Source organism: Podarcis erhardii (genome assembly GCF_964252035.2).
Source record: "Podarcis erhardii genome assembly, chromosome: 16".
NCBI lineage: Eukaryota > Metazoa > Chordata > Lepidosauria > Squamata > Lacertidae > Podarcis > Podarcis erhardii.
The window spans coordinates 5,983,585-6,011,481 of NC_138514.1; the positions used below are offsets into that span (position 1 = coordinate 5,983,585).

Sequence of the window (27,897 nt, forward strand, 5' to 3'; positions counted from 1 at the left end):
TGTGTAATCTCTGGAAGAACAGTTGAGTTTCCTTATACAAAAGAAAAACTAAATTCATCATCCACACATTTCATTACCAAGTCTCTTTTTGGCCCACAAGATCACAGAAATTAGACACTCTCATCACTAGCACCTGCAGATCTTAACACTGGGGTGCAAGCTTGCAGCTAAAGCTGGTCATACTCGGAGTAGACCCACTGAAATGGCAAACAGTTTCATGAATTTCAGTGGGTCTACTCTGAGAAAAAAAATGGTTTGATACAAACCATGGTTCTAAGAGAAGTGCTACTGCTTTGACTTATTGCACAGTACAACTGCACTGTGGTATAAAAAGTGTGACAAAAAGTTTAGGTATGTAGCACAGTCCTAGAATGAAAGCAATAATTTTTACTTCTGCAAGTATCAAGCTAATGTCTATGATAAAGACACAGTATTTCAGCATGTTTTCCTGATGTATGAAGCATCTACAATATGGCAACTTAGATTGCAGTGAGTGGTGAAACTTACAGATGTACATCCTTAAACATTCATAATTTTAAGGACCATTTCTGTCATTTGCACTTCAGGATTCTCCTTCAACACAGACAAGATGCACACAGAGCAAACACCAACTACTGCCTCAAGTCTAGAGCTATGGTATTTGGCCTCACAGAGGGGAAGTGGGAAAAGGGAATAGGAAATTCAGGCAAGTTCTGTATTTGGGGGCCGCTCCTTCTGGTATTTATCTTCCAACACAGGAACATGCTGGGGGAAAAGATGTGCATCTTTTGCAAGCTGACAATTGCTGGATGAATTGCTGATTTCTGTCACAGTGTACAGAATGACAGAAGTCAGGTATTTGGCTAATCACTTGTGGCCATTCTCTAATTACACGAGAAAAGCATCTTCACTGCTTTTTTCCAACCTTGTTTGGGTTCCTATATTGGGACACAATACAGTGTCCTTAGGCCACTCAGACTTCCAAGGTTCTCCTTACAGAGGCCGATAAATGCACCAAAGTCAAATATTTACTGGAAAAAAAATTAAATAACTTTTAAAATAGACATATTTTACAAAGTGCATAAACTTCAACAGCTGTTTGGGAATTGATTGACCGAAGCTGGACTCTTCCTATAACTTGGTTGAGTCAAATAGCATCACTCAGGGTTCACCCAGACTTCCTTTTGTGTTGTATTTCTAGGCAGAGGTCCATGCTTTAAAGCTCCAAAGTGTGCTTTTGTTGTTGTTGGCCCCAACACTTTCCCTATGAAAACCTGCTCTTTACCACTGAAAACAATTTCGCAGAAAACCCGAACTGCTGTTTGTGGCTTTTCCTGGGGAGAACAGTGGTGGGGGTGGGCTTGGGAGCTTGGACCTCTACCTAGGAAGCAGAGGGCAAAAGGTGAAGAGTGGATGAGCCCTCAGCTGCAGCACAAGCGGGTGAGATGATGAACAATGCAGAAACAAATAGTGCAAATACATAGGATGAATAACCAAACTGAATACTGACAAAGAGTTTCGATACACAATACAGAGAGAATAATAGCACGACACATTGTTTGCGGTTGCCTTTGTAGAAGGGGCTCTCTGAAAATATGAGCAAATCCTCCGAGGCCATGCTGAGACACAGGTGAAGTGAGCCCCTGCTGCATCTGGACTCACCTGACGGTTACCTGTTTCAGGTTACAGTTCCACATTTTTTTCCAGCAGCAGTGTGGGCCACCCACCACCAGCAGTGCATTCAGCTTAGAGAAACAGCACTGTTTCTTTCCTTACTCAACCTTCAAGGGCAAGTGAAGCAGAAATCGCCTTTATCCTTGCTTACTACAGGACTTGAAGAACTGGTAGCAAGGAGAAAATGGAGGTGAGTAAATATATTAGTGGCCTCCTGTATTCAATATACAGCACGGCATATCAACTTGGTGAGCAGTTGGCCAACCACCTTCCTATGTTTTGTCAGGAAAAAGATATGATCTCCTGTGTGAAAAGTGCAGGTGCAGAGCTACTGCTACTCTGTTTTAAAACACAGTCTACTAAATGGGCACAGGCATAGTTTTAATTCACCACCAGGATCTCTTGGTAAGTAGGTATAGGTTTAAAGGGTTGGGAAACATGATTCCCCTTGACCCAGACTTATCCCACTCAACCGCTGACAAATGAGATCAGAATTAGCTGTAAAGTGAGTGGATGTTCAGTCACAGACACCATCTTTGCGATGCATAATCCTTTCCAAACACTCGTAGTAGGGCATCCTATTCTTATTGAACCTAGCTCAGGGGAAGAGCCAGCCAACAGCCCAGGCTCTCTTCCTTATTTCATAGCTGCTGGATCATTGCAGCTCTTAACACAGCATGGACAGCAAAGATACAAATGAAATGGAGCTTCTCCAGTATGCTAAAGCTGTTTGGATAAGAACTACACTAAGCAGACAACAGAGACAATTTCAGAATCTGAGGAGTCACCTGTGCCAGATACATATTTACAGGGTTTTTCCAAGCACCTGTCTAGTTTATTCCTAAGTGAGTGCCTGTGTGCTTTTCCTGTTGTAGCAAGGTTGGTACAGGACGATACATGGGAATTACCAGCACAACAGCGCTTGCTATGATAGGGACAGGAACTGGCCTTTTTGCTTTGGTCTGTAGCTCCACCTGTTGGGCAAAGCAGCAGCAATAAGGTTTGAAGGAACAAAAATCTACTCAAAACAAAAACGTCTGGTGCTGGGTGTCCAGTGCAGCCACAAAACAAGCATTTCCGTATGCCCACATTCCTCACAGCTTTACTCAGCAAAGTGTGATATCTCTCCAGTTTGGTATCAACGTCCTGTGTCATGGCTTTCCAGCTCAAGAGGAGGTGTGAAGTTCTAGCACCGATTCCTGGCCCCGCCTAGAGCACCACTAGACCTGATGCGGGTGGTATTGCAACTTGACACACGCTAGCCTCTAGCCAGAGGACACAGCCCAGAGAGCCAAAGTGCTTGCTGCACTTCTCACAGAATAAGACTTGGGTGGTGAGTCCTCCAGATCTCCAGGCAGTGGGGTGAAGCATGCTGGGCACAGCAGCAACAGAGGAGACAAGAGGAAGGTGGACAGGAGCCTTGATGAGTTTTCAACATGGAGCAAATCTAAAGAAGCAACAGGTAAAGATTAGCTAGGCCAGTGCTGGATGGATGTATGGAGAAATCAAAGAGGGATGGGAGCTACGTTATGGCTATTTCAAAGCTGCAAACACTGGGTAAAAAAAGTTTAAGTGTCAACATAAGTGACAATTAGGAAAAGGATAGTACTGAATGCATTGTGTAGCTCTATGAGAAATCTCTGAAAAATACAGTAGCATTCAACAGTGCAACTTAGACTCCAAAAAAATGGAAAAACAAAAGATAATGAATTGTTTTAGTGACTTTTGGCTAAAACATTAAAATATTAAATTTGCATTGTTTAAACAAAGTATATTCATTTGGGAGGAGGTTATGTGGCAGTTGTCTACGCTTCTTTCACAAACAGTAAGCAATCAGAAAAACAGGAAATAGGTCTGGAGAAAGGAGAGTGCCCCTTTCTGCCCTGTACTATCATGGAAAAAGAGATTTCACTCAATCATGTTATATTCTGAGGACAACTCAAGACAGCCACTGCTATTCCCACCATGTTTCTTGGATGATAATAGGTGCACCCCGCTAAAACAGAAAACTACCAGTACATAGACATGCCCCTACACCAGCTAAACATCAGTACAGTATGATGAAAATAAAGTTTGCTGCAATCAAAAAGATTTTGATTCACTGTAATGAATTAACCATTACTTCACTGTATTGTTTAGGATTGTGGAATTAAGGCTGTTACTGTTCCTTCATGGCCATTTGACTCTGAGCCACTTTAGCTGTGGACAAACAAGAACGCTGAAGGTCGTATGAGAAACACATATTAATTTGTGGCTTACACATTCATTTCTTGAGTCCTAGGGTCATGCTTGGCCAAACCGGCTTAGTAGGTTTTTGAAGCACTACCAACAACCCACAAAATCTGCAAACAGCATTCATTGTGAGTTGAGTGCACGCACCGCAGCCAAAATAGATTTTTGCACTTTTCCCAACTGGGTGATGAGTAGAAAGACAGGGTAACTTACATTTGGTGCAGCTGGTTAATCTGGCTTTATGGAAGGGGCTGGTCCATGCCGATGCCCATTGTTTGGTAAATCTCTTTCAGCAGCAACAGCACTGTGTCCTCTGACTCCCTGGAAGTTAAATATTTATACAATGAATTACTTATTAGAACTACATATAGAGCAAGTGTGCCCAAGTGGCAGATTTACTTAGGCACCAGGAAAAAGGACAATCCTGACACTTAACACACACACAATCATCTCATCCCACAGCTATAGTTATGATTGTTGAAGACACAACTTTGAATGAAGTGTTCAGGACAATAATAAGGTTGTTTGCATTACTCTTGTCAGTTTCCTATGTCCTCCCAGAAGTTATCACTCCTGAAAGTGGTTGGAAAGTTATAAGACTGTCCCACCCCACCTCCTTGGCTGAAAGTGGTGGAAACCCCTTGTCTGGGGTACTGTAAAGTCTTCAGAGAGCCTTGTTCTGCCTATTGATAGATCTTGCCGCAATAAGGGAGAACATATATATCGCTCTGTGCTTCTTGGAAGATGAGGGAAATTGCTAATTAATTTAAAGATACATTTTAAAAAAAAATTGTTTACCAGTAGCAGAGATGGCCTTGCAGTGCAAACAGGTACTCATTAAAGCTTTCGATTGGCTTCTCTTGAAGCACATAGTCAATGCGGTGGCCACCATTGAGCATACCCACGTTAACTGGGGCAGATTCTTCTTTCACTGGTGTTGTTGGTTCCTCAGGTTTCCTGTCTGAATTGTTTAACAAAGAAAGACAGCATTAATATACACAGCTAAAACTGGTTACCAGGCTGGGTTGGTGAAGGCATGACTGTCCAATGCTAACAGGTATTGCAAGTCATGTTTCCCGCCTAAGGAGGAGTAAGATGCTCTGTCACACACTAGATGCAGACATCTTTGCAAGCATCTCCATAGGCAACTGAAAACAAGGGGTGACTGCTGCCAAAACAAAACAAAATAATTTGACATTTTGGCAAGAGAGTTACCCCAGTCCATGTGCAGGCCCAGAGATTACAGAGCACAAATTCAAAGGGAGCAAAAGTTGTCAGTATCTGGCCAAAGGATACCTAAGTTAATTAACAAAATTATTCAAAACTCTCACATGGTTGAGAGTCTAAGGAGTAAGAGACCACCATCTTGCAGAGAGCTGAGAAAGTTCAGGTCAGGTCAGTGCTTGAATGGATGAAACCCAGAAACCTCATTTATGTTGCCTTTAATGTGCTGTACGTAGGGCTGTCCTTAAAAACAGTTGAGAAGCTGCAGCTGGTACACAAGGCTGCTGCCAGTTTGGACTGACTCAGCCAGCTAGAAGCATATAACACGGATTGTGAAGAGTCTGCGCTGACTGCCTATATGCTACCAAGCCAAATACAAGGTTTTAGTGCTGATGTATGGAACCCTGAATGACACTGAGCCCAGTTAACTGAAGGAGCATCTCTCCCTACCCTGCCAAGGAATTAAAATCTGTTGGGGATGTACTGGTCATGTCATCTCCGTGTGAAGCCTGTAGTCTGTAGCTCTTTGGCTCAAGACAAGGCCTTCTCAGAGGTGGAACCCCAGCTGTGGAACATCCTTCCCCTTAATATACAACTGGGGGTGACACTGCTTAGCTTCCAGTGCCAATTAAAGACTCACCACGGAGTCGGACATGATTGAGGTTACTTATTTTAACACTGAATAGGAGCAGGTTAAGTGAGTTCATGAACTGCTTTTCATTCCGTTTTATGTTGTTCACTTTTATGTCACATACTTTTATTGAATGCTGATGTATACAATTGTTTTTACTGTATATCTGGGCAGGGCAGTACATATATTTGTTTTAGCCAGCTTAAGATCACTTGACAATGAAGGGCAGAACAGAACTTGTATAAATGCATCAATGGAAGCATCTTGCAGGGACTTGTGCAGAGCAACAGGCAACATTTTCCCTTGGTTGCAACAGGAAGAATGGGTGGGTTCTGCTGGATTCTGCACCTTGTTCTTCCGTTTACAAACTACAATTAAGCCCCTGCTCACCAGTCTGTTTCTCTGAACTGGCTTCAGCTTCCAATACTTGTTCTGTATCTCCAGTGGCTCCTGCCTCCACAGCTGGAAGTGAAGTCCTGGTGAATGACTGCCAAGCTGTTCTCAAGGAGCCCAGTAAATTGTTTTTGAGGTCCATGCTCATTCGCGTGAGGCCTTCCTTCAGTTCTGAAAAGGAGAAGGTAAAAACAGCCTTACAATTAAAAAACCAGCCTGTTCTGAAAGCCTGCAATTAAAAATATGTCATCAACAGGTCAGGATACATCTCTCTTACCCGTGGACCCCTTGTGGCTTATCCTCATAGCTTCAGCACCACTCAGTTCCTAACACCCTCTTCTTTTTCTTCCCCCGTGTCTTCAGTCCTATCCTTGATTCTCACAATTCCACCATCTCTCTCTCACCCCTTCCTCCCTGCCCCACTGGAACTTTCCTCAACTTTTCTCCAATTCTCTTGTTTCCCTGGATTTTTTCTCACATATTGTTTTATTTCCAGAAGATGGATGGCTGGAATGATTCATCTTCGTACACAAGTGAAAACATTATTTCAAGAATCATTTGTATCGCTTGTTGAGGTTGCCAGAGGATTGTGGCTAACATTCTGAGAAAGTAGAAATATCTGAAGAACAACTTTGGGAGGCAAAATGTGATATGGGAACTTGGCACCTAACTCTTGTTTTGTCCCTGGTAGCATGTAATGAGTCATAATTATTAGTCTGAATTGTAGCATGTGAATTGTAGCATATGTAGATAAATTGCAGAAAGAGCATCTTCAGTTTTGGTACCTAATTGCATAAGCTCAGTTACAAAATTCTCTCCTAAGTTATCAAAAGCTTTGAATGTTTTAAGTGTCAAAATGGTAATTGGTGTTTTGTTTTGTTTTGTTCAATTTCCTATAGGAAAGAACATTCAAAACATTTCTAATTAGGTCTAAAATTTATTATTTTGTTACAAATCCCACTTGATCTGAGTTAGTATAATTATAAATAATTTATCAAGTCTGCTAGACAATAAAATATTTTTTAGTCCCAACTCTTGACTGTCTCCAGGTATATAATACTTGATTAGTTTCCACATTCCACAAAGTAACCTTCAATAATTCCAGAAAATAATTTCTTTAACTGAGCTATTTAGATATTGTTATTTTTAAAAATAAAACATTTCCCTATATGGACTGGGGATTTGTTATTTAATCAGGTTGATAGTTGCTTTTTAATCACGAAGGGCTAGCACACAACTTTGTAAATGAAACTTGGGTCTCTCTGGATTCTTCTCAGAATCAGGACAGGTGCTATGATTTCCCCAAGGGGAGCAGAAGACAATCTGTATGTCTTGTGTTCAGTCACTAGCCAGAAATATAAGGAGGTTTTTTTGGCGATGCAAGCAGAAGGAAGATTCTGTTTTACCTAAGTGCATTCTCTTCCTCCCCTTGTGGTGAGGGAGCAGCATCGGATCAAACTCCACATCAGGGACAATCATGGGCTCAATTCTGTATGCTACTGGATCAAACTGCAGAAGAAAACAAGCAGAGACACTTCATTCTATTTTATATATAACATCTCCTAGACCAACCTTTTGGTTCCAAATGACCACTAAGGTGGCTTATAAACAATTCTAAAAACAATATAACGATTAAATTCAAAACAATTCTTAAACTATATTAGCAAAACCAGTGGCAATATATAAATCACATTGCATTAAAACATAATATCTAGCAGCAGCATATTAACCCTAAAAGGTTCAGGACTAGGATTTCTGAAGGACCCAATTCTTGGCTTGTACCTGCCTGCCAAGACCTTCTTCCAAGTTCAATTGCTTTCTGGTGTATGTTTGGTTAGGACAGTGATGGCCAAACTTGGCCCTCCAGCTGTTTTAGGACTACGAGTCCCATCATCCCTCACCACTGGTCCTGTTAGCTAGGGATGATGGGGGTTGTAGTCCAAAAACAGAGGTGGGACATGACAAATGGGTTATTTATTTATTTTTCTCACATTTACACCCCACCTTTCTTTCGTCATGGCACCTAAAAGCTTATAGAAAGCCCCTCCACTCCTTGACTGCTCCTAGGCCAACAATGTACTGGAAAAACTACAGAGCTGTCCTCGCATCCATGAAATCCGGATTGCTGCTGACAAGGCAGCTTCAGCATGTCCCCCGTACAACAGACTGTTGGATAGCACAATAAGTACACCAAGAGAATCCCAGTTCTGTCCCTCTGGCGCAGCATCAGTATCTGGTCTGCAAGAGGACTGGTCTCCTAGCAAAGAAGATGGGATTTCGAGTGATGCCACCCTGCCCAACCTTTGCTGCTGCTACACTGAGTACCTAGAAGGATGAAGGATTCCTAAATTCACTTATCATGATACTTAAAATAATGAAATAAAAATGAACTTCAGGCAAAATTGTCCAAAATGGTCACACTTTATGTTATTTTCAATGAATGAATACTTGGTATTTAACCAGGCACAGTAGGGACACGGGTGGAGCTGTGGTCTAAACCACTGAAACTTGGGCTTGCCGATCAAAAGGTCAGCAGTTCAAATCCCCACGATGGGGTGAGATCCTGTTGCTCGGTCCCAGCTCCTGCCAACCTAGCAGTTCAAAAGCACCCCAAAAAGTGCAAGTAGATTAATAGGTACCACTCCGGCGGGAAGGTAAACGGCATTTCCATGTGCTGCTCTGGTGTCGGTGTTCCGCTGCACCAGAAGCGGCTGAGTCATGCTGGCCACATGACCCGGAAAAACTGTCTGCGGAACGAACAAACGCTGGCTCCCTCAGCCTGTAAAGCGAGATGAGCACTGCAACCCCAGAGTTGTTCGCGACTAGACTTAACTGTCAGGGGTCCCTTTACCTAACCTTTAACTGGGCACAGAACTGGTATGTATCTGTTAGTGGTTTTGTTTTCTTCTGTTTTCATTTAATAATTTATATACTACACTTAATGCCAAGTACCAGCATATTTACAATCCATTTAAATTGGGTTGGAAACATGTGGCCGTCCAGATGTTGTTGGACTCCAAACTGCATCAGCCCCAGTTGCATGGCCAATGATCAGAGATGATGAAAGGAGCAACCAGTTCCAGATTCCTGCCTTTAATGGAAGCTTTGTGGATCCCATGACAGCAGTGCATTCCACATTTAAGTTCACATTCCACATTATGCAGTAAAGCCACTGCAGGGTATCTAAACATCTTGAGATGGAATCAAACCAAGTTAATTGCGCTTAAGCCCCATTGGAATTAATGAGACCTAATTTAGTCATTATGAAACTTATAGAGATTCCACAAAAATAGATGTGTGAATAACTTGGGACGTCACCCAATAATTTGACCCTCCAGAGTGGGTGGGAGAACAAGACATTGCTGCTCATACATACAGGATGGAATACATTGAAGAAGCCTTTGCAGGTAGGCAGGCTGTAGTTCGGATCGATCCTTTTCACCCCTCGCACAGTGAGAAACATCCCAATAGGGGAGCCAAAGGCAAAGAAGATCTCTGGTTTGTAGATTAGCTGAGGATAGTTTGCCGAGACCTAATGGAGTTTAAATACAACATACTGTTTTTGTGGGAAATAAACTTCATGCGGCAAATTTATGAGAGTGTATTATTTGAAATTAAGCACAAAGCAATTGTGAAACAAGCAATCCCTCCCTGCACATGACACACAGCTAACCTGTGAAACTCACTGCCGTAGGACATTATGATTTTTATTTTACTCTCCTTCTAATGACCTCTGAGTGGCTTCTCAGGCAATCTCTTCTCCAAGCTTAAACAATTTAAGCTTCAGATATTAACTGGCTCAGGAAGCTTCAGATACTGTAGTTCTCTAGGTTACATATTATCTGGGATAGGCAAATATTTGAGAAACTGAGCACCTGAGTTATCATATGGGATGTTTAAAGACTCAGAAGCATAAAACTTATTAAATCACCAGTACTGAAAGCCTCAAACCAAGATACTGAAGGAGAATATAAGAAGACTTCTACTGCAAAAGGCCCATTGAGTCCAGCATTCTGTTCTCACCAGATGCCTATGGGAAGCTTGCAAGCAGGACCTGAGTGCCACAGTGCCCTCCCCACGATTCTCAGCACATGGTATCCAGAGGCATACAGCCTCCAAAAAGGGAGGTGGAATATAGCCATCCATGAATGTGTCTAATTCTCTTTCAAAACCAACCAACTTGGTGGTCCTCACTACCTCTTGTGGGAACAAATTCCATAGTTTAACTATGTGAAGTAGTACCATGTTTTTATGTGTATAAGACGATATTTTTTCTTTAGAAATAACTGTGAAAAATTGGGGGTCGTCTTATACACGGATATCAGAGGGGGGGATGGGTGACTGGTGGCAGCAGCCAAGAGATTTGCAGTGATGATTGGACGTGTGATTGGTTGCTGTGGCAAGGCCTGCTGACGATTGTTGCGGCCCCCAAAAATAGGGGGTCATCTTATATATGGGGGCGTGTTATACACAGAAAAATACGGCACTTTCTTCTACCTGTTCTGAATCTTCCAACATTCAGTGTCATCTGATGTCTCCGAGTTCTAGTACTGTATATATTGAGGGAGACAAACTCATCCTAATTCCTTTTTGTTTTAAACACCCTGAACCATTTGTTATCTCCAGCAAACCAGGCTGCCTCATGGCTCTGCCCTAACTCTAAATCACTTATGAGCAAGTTAACAACCTCAGCGCCTAATACTAATCCTTGGAAGATTCCACTTTCTACATACCACCTTTTACACTGAACCCACCATATACCTGTGGCAGTGATTTAACAGCTTTTATTTCTAAATTTTAAACTGTGGTAATCCACCTAGGAACCAGCTAGTGAAGGGTTTAATCATCACCAACCCTCCGTTGGGAGAATTATTCATTTATTTCTACCCTTTGCCTGTTTTTGAACCAGTTTCCTAATCCATAAGAGGACCTCTCCTTTTATTCCATGACTGCTAAGCTTACTCAGGCTTCTTTCACATGGTACTTTGAAATAAGCTTTTTTGAAAGACTAAGCACACAATGTCAACTGGGTATGCTTGTTGACGTAATATAAGAGAATAATATAAGTTTTCCCAACCTAGCTGTGAGACTGTGCCAGGTAAATCCAAAACAAATTTGGCCGGGACTTGGGGAACTTAAGTAATACTTTCTTAAAACAGTTCAAGAGTCACTCAAAGCCCAAGAGGTCATCTGTTCATTTATTATGCTCTTAAATTGAGGCTGGCACAGAGCTGTGTGGGAGGTGGGGGTTACCTGCCCTGTCACAACATCCAGACGCCGGCAACTTGTCTCTGCATTTGTAGGCTTTCCAGGTACCTCCTGCTTGACATTTCCACCTTCCCCAGCAGCTGCAGGTGTCTGCCCTTTAGAATTCTGCAACAAAAATCAGACAGCCATCTCCTGTAGTATTCCTTTCAAGCACACTGCTGGCACAACTGCCCAACCCACTAGGCTACTGCAAGAGCAGCAGAAGGCTCACTTTGCAAAAAGGTTTCAGTGTTGCACAATAATCACCATTTAGCATTTCTACAGTATAAACAATACGCATTTGCCAATGTCGCTGGTTGCTCAAGTAATTGTATTATTTACTTTTTGCCCATGACATTCAAAGGCTTGGGTCAGTTTCCACACAAACATGCGCTTAAGATCAATCTCTAATTTAAAAATACTATAGTAACAAATGCAAATGCCTCTACCTTAGTTCTACCAATTTTTATGCTATTTCCCAATATGAACAATATGGAAAAGCTACTGGAAGCAGAGACAATTTTTAATGGAAAACATAGCAGACAGGGAAATATTAAGCATATCTATCTTATTACTCACTCCAAAGTTTGGCCTCCTAACAGCTTTTCATTTGAGAAATCAAAAGGGGGAGGGGACACTGGGACTTTCTTGCATGCTTGTTTGTATAACATGTAGTCTGTCCCAAGGTACATCAGATAGTAGCACACACATGAAGAAAAACTGTCTCCCTTCCAAAGTGGTAGTCCAAAACAGAAATAAAACCAGCAAAACCTAGCCCCCTCCACATCCTAAAGTATGTACGCATAAGGTGTCAGAAATTTCTCAATTTCCACTTCCTCTCCAATAAAGAAATAAAGAAAAACACACACACAGAGAGAGAGATTCAGGTAGGTGGGGTAGAAAAACCCCACCCCACCCTCCCACTATATATAAGAGTCTGGTGACTTCTGTTTCAGTGTACAGTGGTACCTCGCAAGACGAATGCCTCGGAAGGAGAAAAACTCGCAAGACGAAAGAGTTTTTCGTTTTTTGAGTTGCTTCGCAAGACGATTTTCCCTATGGGCTTGCTTCGCAAGACGAAACGTCTTTTCTTAAAACCGTTAATACCAGGGTGCATCCGTCCTTTGCAAGACGAAAAATCCGCAAGACGAAGAAACTCGCAGAATGAATTAATTTCGTCTTGCGAGGTACCACTGTATATGAAGAAGTGTGCATGCACACGAAAGCTTATACCAATAACTAACTTAGTTGGTCTCCAAGATGCTACTGGACAATTTTTTGGACATAAAGATGTATTGCCCAACTTACGTAATGTATACAAACAAACCCATGCCCCCGCTGCCCCCGCCCCAAGAACAATGGCAGGTCAATGCAGAGCCATCTGCAGCTTTTTTCAACCAGTTGTGCTTCCTGACCATTCCAAGATTTTAACTTTAAAGCAGGAAATGTATGTAAAAGGCAGCCTGCTCAGATCACCTTGCAGAAATCAAAGTAAAAGAAAAAAAGTGTGTGTGTGTGCCGAATTAAACACACACATATTTATGAAGAAAGAGGACCGAATGGCAGCGTGGAGGGAACCAAGCGAAAGAGGAATAGTACTGGATAGGGCTGGTCTGCCCAATCCTACCCCAGAGATTATGAAATGTCCTTGCACTGGAGCTGCCTGCCTGCTAAAGAACTAGAGTAGAACAGACAGACAGAAGGGGGGGAGAGAAGATACGATTGCCAAAGTGGTGGTGGAGAGAGAGCAAAGGGCTGAATGTTCCATTTAGTTCAAGTCAATAAATATTGCCAATATCCACAAAATTATAATACAAGGAGATTCAAAGCATTCTGCATTCTTCCAATCCCTAACGCTGAAGGTATGGATTTAAATCATTTGAACAATTACCCCAAACATACCTGGTTATTGCTTTTGTTCCTTAAATAATGCAGAATTTTCATTCTGGGTCCCAGGGGAATTCCCATGTCTTTAAGTTCCTTTTCTGTGCACAAGGCCTGTTACAGTAAGAATCACACACATGCATATATGAGCTGTGGTTCTACAATAGATAGTGACTTAAATGAAGAGATAGTGACTTAAATGAAGAGAGCCCTTGGACTTTAGTAACTTGTGTTTCAGTGCTATCCTTTGAGAAACACAGAGGGTTGAATATGGTCAGGCCACCCTTATTAAAAATACAGCAGTACTGGTAAATGTAGCGTCAGAAACTCTTCATGCAAATATTCTTCCACCACTAACCATCGATAAGACTTGTGCAGCAACTTAGCTCTGTCTTGGTAACACTGTTGTCAAGTAGTTGTTTCCTTCACAGATTGAGCAAGTTCTAGTTGCTCAGCCCACTAGGACTTCAGTGAGACCTGCTGTCTAGTTGTCAAAAGGCAACACCAGAGAAGATCAAGAATGAGGGCAGGAAATGCTTCCTGAATAATCCTGGCACCATCTGGACACAGGAGCCTAGAAGCTGAAGAAACAGGCATACAGGAGCAAAGCAAGTAATGCAAAAGTTCTATATTTACCAGTGCTTCTCTGTCCACATTTTCCTTCTCGAATACAGAGCAATATTCAGAAAGCTCAAGCTGCGTCAAAATGTCTGTCACAGATCCAATGCCTTCTTGACTGGTTGCTGATATTTGTGACTCCTGTTAAAATAGATACCACTTCTGTACAGCTTTTGACTTGCATTGATAAAACACTTAAGACAGGATAGTTACCAATATATAGCTAGTGGACTATATTGCTAGAGTACTGATTGTATCACAGTGTGTACATTTCTTTTATTACTGTTATAAATGTTATATTTTATTATTTGTTTATTTATTTCTTAGATTTATATACTCCCTTCATCGTAAGATATAGTATTATCAAATGGTGATTTTAGGCATTTGCTTAACTTACCCGCTGTAAAAGAGCAAACACATACGTAATCCTCCTTTATTAAAATCAACATCTTAAAAGTCCTTAGCTCTGGCTATACCAAGGATTTGGAACCTGTGACCCTCCAGATGTTGTTGGACTTCAACTCATTGCCCCATTCATTGTTGATGAGAGTTTTAGTTCAAAACATCTGGAGGCACCAGGCTTGCCATCTCAGGCTAGACTGCAGACATTTTCTGAGAAACATGCAAAATAGGAAAACAGCCAGCCCTGACACAGGAGCTTAGGGGCACTTTTTGTGGAGTCACCTAGCCTTTGAATAAGTACAGAGTGCTGAGCTTTGAAGAATAGCAGGCTAATTTGCACAAAAGCAACGAAGATTCCCCAAAACACAGAGAACTTACAAGGGCAGCTTTAAACTCAGGAAGTAGTTGAATCATGCTAACGCATACCTCATTTTTATCTTCCTCTCCATCAGATGTACATTTTTGATTCGTGAGAAGATCAAACAATATAAGTGATCCTAAGAGAAGAATACAGTCAGTGTCTTGGCAGAAAGGTCATGAATATAACATCTAGGGCACAGCAAATGTCTCATCATCCCTTTCAAGGATTGTAAGCTTGTGATTTAACTCCCCACCCACCTTTTATAAATAAAATGCAATTATTGAGGCTGAGATTAGGAAGAAGGAGACTGACAGGGAAAACTGCCTTTGTATTCCTTTCATCACCAGAAATCCTACCCCCAAGCTGCTTTTTCTCACCCAGAGGAAAATACATGTGCCAGTACTCTTTGTCTTTTTCTCTTTCCCCTTTGAATTGCAACCTCAGCAGCTGTAGTTTGCTTCATTAAATCATTATATTTGCACCTTGAGTACAAAAAGAAGAATAAAAGGGGAGCTACACTTGTTAAAAATTGAGAGAGAGGTACAGGGCTTCAAAAAAGGAGAACAAATTAAGCTTACTGCAGCTTTATTCAGTGTTCCTATTAGCTTCTAAATTCCTTGAGGCAAGATGTTGGTCAGATGTTATCAAGTAGGAGGAGCCCCTGCCCTCTTTGGGCACTAACAGCTTGTGTTTGTTGGGACTGATGTACTGATGTAAGTAACACAGGGCAGGTGGGCTACTCCTCTGTAGCCCCTGAGGATCTGCCAAGCCAAAAAACAGCAACAAGAGGGCTGAGAAGAGAACATTTCTAGAGCATTGTACTCCCAGCACCTCCAAGAGTCTCCTCCACTGAGACTTCTGAAAGCTAGGAGCTTCTGGTACTGTTTCCCCCATCATGCTCCAAATGAAAATTGTCTTACACTATGCATGGTAGCCATTACTTAAAAACAGCAACAACACTATGGCATGGCATATTTGGCATTCAGCGGATGCATTTTATATTTAAAAAGAAGTCTGTTAAAATAATCATGGAACTAAACATACCATGCAGCTCTGCTCTTAATCGTTTGTTGTTGTTTTTTTTAAGTTTAAACTTTAGACTGTAAAATGATAAAGGTTTTGAAACATTTGAAATAAAAGCCAGAGGAAGCTGCTCTGGAAGTCTGATTTCTGCACTAACAAACCCTCTCAATCCCATGACCTCATGGGGGGGGGGAGAGAGATGCATTTAAAAATCTTTGTTGTTGTTGTCGTTGTTGGAAAGTGGAAGAGCGAAGAAGTTGGATATTGCAATGAAAGATATTAAACAGAAATATATTCACATTTTATTTATTTCCATGTACAGAATGTTGGAGTTCTGGGTGCAGATTTTTGAGACAGATTTTGAATTTAATTCAGCCTTCCCAAACCTGTACGCCGCCAACAGCTGATAAATCTGATACTTAGTCACAATAGCCACAAAATGAGTTACCGGCTTGTGAATGGCTGCTTTGATTGGCAACCTATCTTTAAATGGGAGTGAAACTTTACACTATGAAACTATAGGACAGGGAAAAAATGTTGTAACAGGTTACAAGGATATAAAGCATATTGTATTCCAAGACACAAATGTCTCCATTCAATTAAGGTGCTAGAAAAGGAAATAGGAAAAGGGAATTTTGACCATATACCTTTACGTTCAGGAATAGGTGACCTGGTCAGGTCCCACAGAAACAACACCTCTGTGAGGAAGGATGCGATGATAATAATATAATAAATAAATAAACATGTCTGCATGCATCAAAATAAGAGAAAGGTATATATACCTAAGCTGTGACCTGCTATTGAGACTCCCCCTTTAAAATCAGGGTTCCTCTCCAAGAAGAGCAGGTAGATACGATTCATTTCTGAAGCAACTGTGTCCACAATGGTCTGGCAGTAGGTGGAGCTATTATAGAAGAAAACATCTAGGATGGTGTCATTGATGAAATGACGCAGGCGATTGATGCTTGGCAAGGTGATTCTCTCCAAGTCTCTGAAAGCAAAACAGAGAAGGGCATGTAGCCTTCCAGATGTTGTTGGACTCCACTGAAGCTTTATTATCCTACACCTGATCTTAGAAACCAGATAAAAATAAAGTTTGCCTGTGAAAAGTACAAATCCAAATGCTGCACTCTGTACTCCAGTGTACTCCACTTGTTCATTCAGAAGCAAGCCCCACTGAATTCAGTGGATTGGCCAGGACACAAGATTGGGCTACAACTAACCTGATGTTAAAATGCCCAGAAAACACAATGTCAATGAAAGTAAGAGGGAAAGGATCTTTGAAAGACCTTCCTTTGCATCACTGTATTCTAAAGCAGCGTAGGGAACCTTTTCCAGCCCAAGGTCCACATTCTTCCAGGGAGAACTATAGAAGTGTAGAGTTGGAAGGGACCACTAGGGTCATCTAGTCCAACCCCTTGCAATGCAGACATCTTTTGCCCAACATGGGGCTTGAACACACAACCCTGAGATTAAGAATCTCCTGCTCTACAGACTGAACTATGTCAAAGCTCATAGCTAGTTGTGGGCAAGGTCAGAGGCAAAAGTGGGAAGAGCAACAAGTGTGAATTTTACTTTTTGTACAGTCGGCTAATTTCTACACATCCCTCTCTATCCTCCATCCAGGCAAGCAAGAAGCATTGTCAGAGTTCAAAAATATATTCCACCTGGGCAAAAGCACTCAATCAATCAATTTACGGCAAACAGCCAGCATAAGCACTCAGGGATGGTGCAAAGCATGTCTGGTAAGGGGTGTGGCCTGGAGAAAGGTTCTCTAACCGAAGAGAGTTCCAAGGTCAGAGAGGCCCGGGCTCCCTATCCCTATTTTGAAGCAATGTTTCCCAATATAGGCTGTCTAATACTAAAACAAAGAAGTCTGGGGAGCTGCCCAGTTTTCCAATTAACCCTTGATTAAGCATATGCATGGGACAGGTAGGCAGGCAGATTGCAAGACCTGATTATAAGGTGTAGTGTTTTGCTTCCATCCTCCATGCAGAACAGGGTTTTTGAAATCAGCTCTATTTCTCCAGGGGATTAAAGCAGGAATGGGAGATGAAATACTTGGCAAAAAGTTTACCAAAGAGGATTTGCTGGATCCTTCAAGCAAAAAGTTACAAACAACTCCCTTGTTCTGGTGCTAATTTACTACAGGAGGGTTGTAATTAGGCACTCATTCGCTGAAAATAAATGCAAGTGCCTCCATAACCGTTGCCAACACAGAGATTGATCTAGGAGATTGTGGGAGCAGCACTGGGCATGTAAAAAATTTGAATAGGGGGCAACTATCTTCTGATTCCTTATTTGCAAGGCTATTCTAGAGCAAAGTAGCAACAGCAAACTTAAAACACCATTTTTGGACATGCTGAACAGGATTAGGGTATGCCCAAAGTCCATAACATGCACTTCCCATTCTGTCTCCACTGCTTTGTCATTATTACCAGGCATGACAGCTCACACACGGTAGGAAATAGGAGTATTATCATTATTTAATAAATCTCTATACTGCCCTTTACCCAAGGATTATAGGGTGGTTTGCAATATAAAAACACAAAAATAAATAACATAGTAACCAACAAAAAACAATAACCGCCCCCAACAGTTTAAAAGGCCATGGATTGTTTAATTAGCCAAAAGCCTGGAAGAAGAGGAATTTTTTTGCCTGGCACCTAAATATATACAATAAATGGGGAGAGCATTCCACAGTTGGGGAGTCACTGCAGAAAACGCCTGTTCTTGTGTTGCCACCCTCCAGATCTCTTGTACTTTGGCAAACTCTAGGCTGTCAGCATACAATGACTGGCAGGCTTGCTGGGAACACTCTTGGTACACTTACACATCTACTCCAGTATGTAAAGTACTGTGCCAGTTCACTGGGAGGAATTCTACTCGGCCAATCTGTTGCTGCTCCTGAGCGTTCTTGAAGTGTGCAGGCAGCATACTCAATGAAACATTGCGGAAGTCATTGACTGTAAGAAAAAAAATCAATTCTGTATCAAGGCCCAGAGCAACCACCCCACACTGAGGGCCTGACTAGATGTAATGATGGGATATGGATAAACAGATCTCCCACATTTTTCCAAAACAGGAACATCCATTGGGGGGGGGGAGTGGGTGGAAAATGAGGGAGAATTTAATAAATTCCCCCTGCTCTGTTTTCCCAATCGGGACTGCACCCCACAGCTGCTCTTTGACCGAGGAGAAGGAAGATACACAAATATCATAATGTACTTGTACATCCCCCTATCAGTGGGTCAAATAGCAGCTAGGAAGGGGATTCAGATTGGGAAAGCAGAAAAAGAGAAAGGTTTTAACCCCCCGACCCCTCAGGCTGCTGTAATATGGAGGAAATGCTGTACTAGTTTAGTTCGGATATATCCTCCTTGGCAATCTCTGTGAGATCTAAGTGTACATATAACCCTTAGAATCATTAGCCAATTGATCTTGTGGACAACTTGCTTCTCCATCTCAAACAGAATCAGTCTGCCTTTCTAGTCAAATACAGTCATCAGTTAATTTCCTCATCATATGAACAAAAGATATATTCAGCCTTACACTCTAGCATAAAGCTGATATTCACTGAACCAGTGGGCTCTGACATCAGCTGTTTTAGATTCCTCTGCTTTTGTTTTATTGTATTCATTTTACTGTTTCTGTTGTATTGTTCTACTTCTATTTTAACTGTAAAGCTGTCCTGGAAATGTCTCTCTGAAAAGTGGAATACAATAAAATAATATATAATGGAAAAAAATGGATATAAGACAGTACAATAACTCTGTCTGTACAACAGACCCACATCTTTTGTGGACCTCCTGGGATGCAGAACCAACAAGTATCTTTTATACTGCAGACTTACCACACTGAACAATACTCCGGAACCGAATATCACATGCAGGTCCAATTCCATGAACAACAAAAACCAAATGGTCTATCTGCAAAGGTTCCCCTGAAATAAATAGAAATTACATACTTATCAAGACACTATTTTCAAATGGGAGTGACATTCTCTCAAAATGTAAGTTTTGGTCCCGTCCCCCCAAAAAGCTTAAATTTTTCAAAGAAAAGTTATGGATTCTATACTTGAGCTAAATCAAATATTTGATTATGCTTCGGCTTCCCTAATTTTTAAAAAAATAAAAAATCATTAATAGATAAAATATATATATTACAAACATGACTATTTACTTTTCAGTTGTAGTATAACATCTTTAAGAATTATGTTCAAGTTTGGGTATAGTTTGGTTTGAAGCAAGGGCAGAAGTACCAGGAAGTTTTCTAATCATTTTAGTCACATCTGTCTATCCTGTTTAATGAACAATCCCTGTGTAAAATCATATCAAGAAAGGAAAAGCAGGTAAGTTTAAAATAAGCAGGGGGGAAAAACCCGTGTCATCACCATTAGGAATTTCAGCAGAAATATTTTCCACTCCTCTTTTCACAGTTCTTGGCCGGCCTTGCTCTGTGGGACTTGCACCCCAGTCATCAGTGGTTGTTACTGGGTGGTAATGTACCATCAACTTTAAAGGACCACAGAAATAAAAGATGTTAGCACTACATAAGTAGGAGAAACAAACCACAAAGCAGAGAATCAATTTCAAGAGTGGGTAATAATTTAAATGCAACTCCCAAATATGGACATGCAGGAATGCTGGAGGAGAGGCGGACATTCTCCTCTCCCGGTGCACACCCATTTTATTTATTTGGAAACTTTATATACTGCTCATATTTACGCAAATCTCTAAGTGGTTGACAACATAGATTAAAACATTTTTTTCCAATGACAAATACATAGATTGCCAGAAAATGTCCGCATTCTATCAGAGACAATTAAGAAATAAGCAGAGCATCTTCTTTAGCATCAAAATAAACATTACATAGAAAAATTAACTACAAAAATAGAAGGAAAATGCCACATTGTGGAAAACAGTACATAGCTAATAAAAATACCCTTTAAACATAGGAAATGAAATATTACAAATGAAAACCAACTAAAAATATATAAATTCCACATTTTAAAACAGCATGATTGACAGCTAGACAAAAGAAAAACCACTTCCCATTTGCAAAATATCATATCCCCATTGATTGTATAATTAAGCAATTAAATTCCTAACAATAAGCACAACATAAATTACAGCTAAAAATGCCTTCCATTCGGTTCTTCTCAAGCACACCTTTTCATGATCAATACACTCACATCAATTCAGCATATACATATTATAAACCAATATACGTATGCCTACCATTTTGACACTCCCTCAAATCATACTCTCCACACTCAGCAACCACAGGCATAATTCAATCTCACACCTTCAAACAACCCACATGCATGTCTACACCATAAGACCCAGAAAATGGGTAGAATATAGAAACTCCTTTCTCCAATTTTCTAACAGACCAGGCAATAAGACTTCACCTATTCTCCCCTCTAGAAATGAACTTTTCTTTTCAGAAGTTCCTGATTTCCTGAAATAGAGTCAAAACTGTTTATTAAAAGATAAACAATGCTTGTAATACTTGAGAGGTGCAAAGAGGTGCAAACTTTTAAGCTTCACTATACCTTTGGGTTATGCAATATGATGATTTCTCTGGTCGGAGACTCCAGTTTCTTTTTCCACTCATCTAAGGTGACACAGATCATATAGGTGTCCTGAGAAGAAGAAGAAGAAGAAGAAGAAGAAGAAGAAGAAGAAGAAGAAGAAGATCTTTAAAGAGTCAAATATATGTCTTTTTTAATGAAAAAATCTATCAAAGCACAATCCTATGCATATTTACTCATCTTTAACTTCTGAGAGCACAGTGTACAAAATTAAATGACTAGAATCAGTTCCAAAACTATAGTTTGAAGAACCAAGCCAATAAAGTCCTAATTAGCCTCTCAATATATGCCTTGGGGGGGGGGGACACCTCAATCGAGATTATTAAGAGAAAAAGCAAAATATGTAGGTATTTTATTGTCTGGGAGATGATGAGGCAGCAATAAGGGAACAGTCACCAAGAATGCTTGTCTATGTCCTTACAATATAAATCTGGGGCCAAACAAAATACAGCATCAGGAAATTAGGCCATCTGCTGTAACTGACATTATTATCAACTGAGGGGAGAGATGATTAGAAATGTAGAATGGTGGGGGGTAGCCTTTCTCCACACACAACATCACCTTGGCCATTTGACTTGTAGGTGAAAATTTACAGATACTGGCATCATACATGTAAGTTTTCCCACATAGTGGCCTGTGAGCTCCCATGTCGTTTTGCAAAGTTACAAAACTTGGCATATCCAAGATCAAAAAGACTTGCCAAAAATGAAAACATTACAATCAAGCTATGCCTGGTGCCTGCCGGAGGCAGCAGTTATAATTTACGGTTACCTCTAGCTCTTCACTGAAGCTTTCAGGGTATGGGATATATCTGTTGTCTTTGTCTCCCTTGTAAAACCAAGTGCAGCGCCTCACTTCAGATTCATCTTCTTCCCAGTAAACAGCATAGCGTAACCTCTTCTTCAGATGTACATCGTATCTTCCGCCCTCTGTTGGAACAACTAGCTCATCACAGTACTTGCCTGCAAAATAAACGGACTACTATAAAGCAGGACTTAAACCCAAGATAAGGGGACACCTGACCTACACAGCCACACATTATTAACGGAACTTTGTAAAAAGGAAAGGCAGGGCTAAAACCAGATTCTAAAAGAATAAGTAGCCTTTTCTTTTTGTTTGCTTCCTACAAAATATGGTATCTAATGCAGAATTCAGAAGACTGCAGCTTTATTCTTTAAAGCAAGTGCGCCGTCTTTGTAGTTGACAAAATAGCTATGAAAGCATACCAAATAATGATTACAAAATGACAACAATTTGTGGATAAATTCTGTATGTCCAGCATATTTTCCTGTCCTTCCCCAGGGACCTGCAGTTAAATTTCTCCACTCATTTCTCACACATTTACTTCCAGCCACCAACACTCGCAATGAAGTACAATTGTAGAAGGTAGGTCATTTTTTATAATTCCCTGCTTTTGAAACACACCCTCTGATCCCTTGGTATTCATAATTATACTGCAGATCTTAGTCTTCAGAGTCACTTAGTTAATAAGCCACTATATTAGTAAATCACTGGCTTTCTTCCTTGTCCTATACCAGAAGAACTTTGATACATCCAATGAAATTGATTGGCAATAGATTTATGATGGACAAATGAAAAGTACTTATTTGCACAACACAAAATTTATAGCATGCACTGCCACAACATATGGCAATGACTATATGGAGTTGGGGAAATTTATGAAGGCTACCTCTGACTTTTATGCTTCCCAGGTGTATCTGATTGGCTACTGTAAAAAACAGAATCCTGGGCTAGGGGATTTTTGGCACTTCTTATAATCTTAGGTGCAAAATAGCCATCAAATTAATTAAATTAATTGGGAGTATATCTCATTGAACTCAATGGGACTTATGTATGAGTAGTGACATACATAGGATTGTACTATAAGGGTGGCCATGACAATGGGTTTCTGGCTGGAAACGCTCATATTTCAAACCCAGTTTCAAGTCGTCATCTGATGATTTAGTATTTGAGTGAACCATGCAACCACGCCAGTCAGAGAGATTATTTTCAAGGGAAGATGACTTAGAATTGGATATAGTCATATCGTAGGAAACCTCTGAACACCACTAATGCAACAGAGGATACTGGGAAAGATTGCTAACTAATAAGGCTTAGTGCTAAAGGATAGCTCCCACCTCCCCAGCATTTCAACTTACTGGATTTATGAGCATTTTCTAACTTCTCTGAATCTTGTCCACTGAAGGGAATCCACCTCTCTCTTGAATCTACTACCTTGCAATAAAACCAATGAGGGCAAACCGCCTCATATTTATTGGCTGCATCTGTTTCCAGTGCTTCAGATGAGCTGGCTAAATTAGGCAATGGAGAAGGCTCTGTCGGTTGATGCTCTGCTGCTGACATTGCACTGCCTGGAAGAACACAAGACAGGAAACAGAGTATGGTTTAAAATACCTACAGTTTATTTGATAGCAATGAATGAAAAGGTTACGTAGGAATAAAAATGACCCCAGACAGCACAGTTTCTGAGAAAATGAGCAAGATAAAATTGTAAATTGCTACAAATGAGCCAACAGCAACCACACAGACATCAAGTCTCCTAAACCAAATCAAACTTACAATTTGGACTGCAACTTCAGCACAAAGCAATTCAGTGGGACCACTAACTAAACATCTAAGAGCCCACAACTGCATCAGAACTACTTTCCCTTCTGCAGCTTTATAAATTATTTTTAAATGCATCATTCTAAAATTCATGGGCAGGCAGATTACCATCCCTTTGAATTACACCTCCACATCTGAGAACCAGAAGAGAAATTATAACTGAATGAAAATAGCTAAGTGAATCAAAATACAGTACAAATGAAAATATATAAAACTACATCACTCGCAGACAGGGAGGAATCCCCACCTAACTGACATGAAAATGTACCCCCAAATGATAATTTAAATAAGATACTTACAGCCACAGAATCCTAACTGCTCAGTCTTTACTCTACTACAGGGTGGGGAACAGGTTTTATTGCTTTAAAGAGACCCTAGGCGCTTGCTAACACAATAAATTTCAGTCTTGGATATGCATAATGATAATTAAATAAGCTAATATTAAGACATTTTGACTTCTTACAGTTGCTAACGATAGATGGCTTCACATATTCCTTTTTTGTGATGGTTTTGCCTCCACATGGCAAAACACTAACCTGTCACAAGACAATTGTTCAAAAATATTTCTCCAGAAATCTCCAATAGAGACAATGGTTTCAATGCACATATGGACAGTGACAACTAGACTGGTGCTTTCAGAATCAAAAACAGTAAGCTAAGGAAAAATATGAATAATGATCCTAGTCCTTGCAGAAAATTGTCAGAAGGGTACGAATTAGACATGCAAACACTGCTCCAAATTCTTAGTCAGCAAAATAACAACACTTTGGTCCCTGTCAGGCAGTGACCCCATCTCCTTTTAATCACAGGGTATTTACTACTAAGCACCCAGATACCAAAGACAAAAGCCACAAGCTTAACCAATCATTTCAGCACATGCTTCCAGTTTCATAATACTGGTTGTGCCAGGCAACAAACAGCAAATGTGACAGATTCCCCTTAGGAAGAAGAGGCTGGATAAACACCCATCACTAGAAAATGAGTTGTGCACACAGCTGCTCCCAGCCATTACTGACGCTCCGGATGCCACGTTCCAAGCCCGGCTGCCCCCCTGATCCAGTAACCCACTGTTGCCCTTGTTAGTCTAAAGGCCACCCTGTCCTCCTCAGCACCTTGGCAGCACTGGCCACCTCCTCACTAATCTGTAACCAAGGTACCATCTGTGACCAAGGTATCTCCTACCTGGTACCCAGCCTTTGAGAACATCTTACAGGAAGGACCCAGGCTGTCTTTCAGCTTCCTGACACCCAAACAATCGCAATCCATTTGATGGTCCCCTGACACCATCCCTCCCACAAAGAAAAATAAAATAGAGGCATTTGGACACTGGGCAGCCCCCTCCCCCAGACCACTGCTGGCTGGGCAGGTATTGAGAACCTCCTGTCCCTTACAAGCAGGGCGGCAGGTGCAGGGCACAGGTAAACCTGCGTCTATCGGCGTGTGCGGGCACACACCGTTCCCCTGCCACCCCATGGGCATCGAGGACCTCCCCGCCCCACAGAAACCCACACGCACACGTCCCTCTCCAGCCGGTCTCCCCCCGCAGGAATTCATGACATTTTGCATCCCCGTCCCTTTTTACCCATTGCCGGCGAACACGCCTGGACATCAGGCGCAGCGACCGCAGAACGGACCGCGAGTCCCCGCCCTCGCCGACACGCATTCGCTGAACGTCCGAACGGGGCTCATCGTGCCGCAAGCCACGGGAGGCTGCGGATCCCGCCCCGCAAGCCCGCCCCTCTCCCTCCTGACATCAGGGAGGTCCGAAAGTCCCCTCCTTTTCCATGATGTCCAGCGGAGGCGGAGGCGGCGGCAGCAGCATCCCCTTGGCCGCCCCTTCCGCCGAGACACAATGCCGCCGCCGCCGCCGCCGCCGCCGCCTGGCGAGAATCGCCTCAGAGAAGCACCGCGCTCGGCCCTCCGCCCCGGGCTCGCCTGTCGCGAGCAGCCCCCGCCCGTCCTCCCCGCCGCCGCCGCCTTCCTCTCGCACTGACCCCGGGCGCCCAGGCCGCGACGTGTCCTCCCTCGCCTTGCCGCTTCCCCGGCCGGCCGGCTGAGCTGTCGGACAACAGCGGCGGCGGCGGCGGCGGAGGAGGCGGAGGAGGAGGCTGGCTGAGGCGAGGCGAGGCGGGGCGGGGCGGGGCTGCCTGGGGCGCGCGAGGCAGGCAGGCCGGCCGGCCGGCTCTCCTCGCAGCCCGCCTCCCACTGGGCCGGGCCTGGCCGGCCTGGCCCGCCTTCCGCCGCGAGCCTCGAGGGGCCTCGCACCTCGGCAGCGCCCGGCGGGGGAGAGACGCCCTTCGGGGAAAGCAAGGCCCCGCCTCCGCCCTCGGCTGTCTGTGAGAGGCCGCGGAGGAGCCCCCTTCGCCCGGCGAGCAGGCTGCGCGCCCCTCGGCCCGCCGCGCTACCTCACAGGGTTGCGAGGAGGAGGAGGAGGCCCAAGGCCGCTCTCGCCGTGGCCGGACGGGTCGTTTTAAGACCCCGCCTTTGTCACCCCCAGGAGCTCGAGGTGGCGCCGTGACCCTCACAGACAACCCTGGCCCGAGGTCACCCGACCAGGTGGGGATTTGAACCCAGGTCCTGGGGCGCTTATGGGGAAGCCCTCAGGAGGACCTGCGCACGAAATAACACTCCCAGCTTGTGATTCCCAGTCCCTGACATAGAGAGACATACTCGGGTAGAACCTAGCCACCAAGAGCCTTAAGAATAAATGGCAAGAGGGACAGTAAACTGTGTATTTTCCCTGTTACTGGTTTTTAGTGGAAAAGGATGTAGTGGTCTTTTCTTAATACTAGAACTGAGACTCATTTAGGACTGGCAGAAGGAAGCAGTTCTTCATACAGCACATTTGTTAAAACGACGTATGGCATTTAGTGACAACCACCAACTTAGATGGCTTTGAAAGAAGATTATACAAATTTATGGACAATAAAGCTGTCGATGGCTGCATAGTCATGGCTGTGTGTTACCTCTTGTATTGGTGCTTCTGAATATTGGTTGTTGGCGTTCACAAGTGGGAGAGTGCTGTTATGGTCCCATCCTGCTTCTGGAACATAGACATCTGGGAAGCTGCTGTGTTCTGCAATTGCTGTTCTTCATTCAATAAGCTTTACTCCCAGGAAGTGCGTAAAGGACTTCAGTCTTATGTTTATATCCTTCCCTCCAACAAGCTCAGGGCAACATTTTTATGGGGGGGGGGTATATATCATCCAGTTAATCATTCTCCACTGGGTAGTTCACAAATTAAAAGCAATAAAATACAAATACAAGCAATTGACAGCTGAAACAATGCAGAGGGCTGCATCAGCACAAAATTAGCATACAACCATATGGAACTGGGGAAGTTCGATAACCAACAAGTCCTGTTACCCAAAGACAACCTATACTTCTGCTTCCAGAAATTCCGGTCCTAGTTTTTTGCCCTTTGGGCAATTCATTGTTAAAATGCTGATTGTAAGAGCCGCTAGACTTGGGTGCAGGATTTGACTCACTTAAGTCTTTGTGAGGGTGTGCATCTTGTCTCTGGCATGGGCCAGGGAGGGGGCATTTGGCCCTCCAAATGTTGATGAGACTGCTGGGGTTGATCAGAACTGGAGCCCCAACAGCTGGAGGACTGACTGCAGATTCCCCACTTCTGCACTGTTATACATAAAATGCATGTGTATGCACAGCCTGCTATTATACATAGAAACTGAGCAGTCCTAATACTAAACAAACATAATGTGACTGACACTTAGACTTGTGTATTCCCCTTCCCTTTCAGTGCTTCAAGGAAGAGAGCTGGAACATCTCTTATTTTCAACTAACCACATTTTGTCCTTTCATCCGAACCAGGACAAAATGATTAATGTACACTGGTTTGTTGTAACAAGATGTGATTTCTGGTCCTACTTGTTTCAGCTAAGTCTTCTTTAAAACTAACCACAGTTGTACCCAGTTAGACAAAATAAACTGTACTCAGTTGAAAACATTAGTAGATACCTTGACTGCTTCCTCGAAGTCACTCTGGAG

General features: G+C 42.4%; 1 protein-coding gene and 1 long non-coding RNA gene across 4 annotated transcripts; one reads left to right on the forward strand and one right to left on the reverse strand.

Annotated features, from left to right (window-relative positions):
* Window positions 1–2,453: 2,453 nt before the first annotated feature.
* Window positions 2,454–26,873, reverse strand: DDHD2 (DDHD domain containing 2). 3 transcript variants are annotated; one of them, XM_081843285.1, is made up of 18 exons: window positions 26,856–26,873; window positions 23,424–23,636; window positions 22,036–22,226; window positions 21,226–21,315; window positions 20,062–20,182; window positions 19,522–19,611; window positions 18,502–18,634; window positions 16,451–16,659; window positions 14,711–14,781; window positions 13,901–14,023; window positions 13,283–13,378; window positions 11,387–11,506; window positions 9,510–9,665; window positions 7,540–7,642; window positions 6,131–6,304; window positions 4,684–4,846; window positions 4,099–4,206; window positions 2,454–3,100 (listed from the first exon to the last, which is right to left on the reverse strand). In XM_081843285.1, exons 2-17 carry the CDS (start codon window positions 23,626–23,628, stop codon window positions 4,125–4,127), a joined length of 2,127 nt encoding a protein of 708 aa, XP_081699411.1. In that variant the 5' UTR covers window positions 23,629–23,636; window positions 26,856–26,873; the 3' UTR covers window positions 2,454–3,100; window positions 4,099–4,124. The 3 variants fall into 3 exon arrangements, with proteins under 3 accessions (XP_081699411.1, XP_081699410.1, XP_081699409.1); XM_081843284.1 differs by lacking the exon at window positions 26,856–26,873 and adding an exon at window positions 25,884–25,968; XM_081843283.1 differs by lacking the exon at window positions 26,856–26,873 and adding an exon at window positions 25,472–25,610.
* LOC309331324 lies at window positions 26,253–27,859 on the forward strand. The gene is made up of 2 exons (XR_014151820.1): window positions 26,253–26,563; window positions 27,650–27,859. It is a non-coding gene; the product is annotated as an uncharacterized lncRNA (long non-coding RNA).
* Window positions 27,860–27,897: the final 38 nt, after the last annotated feature.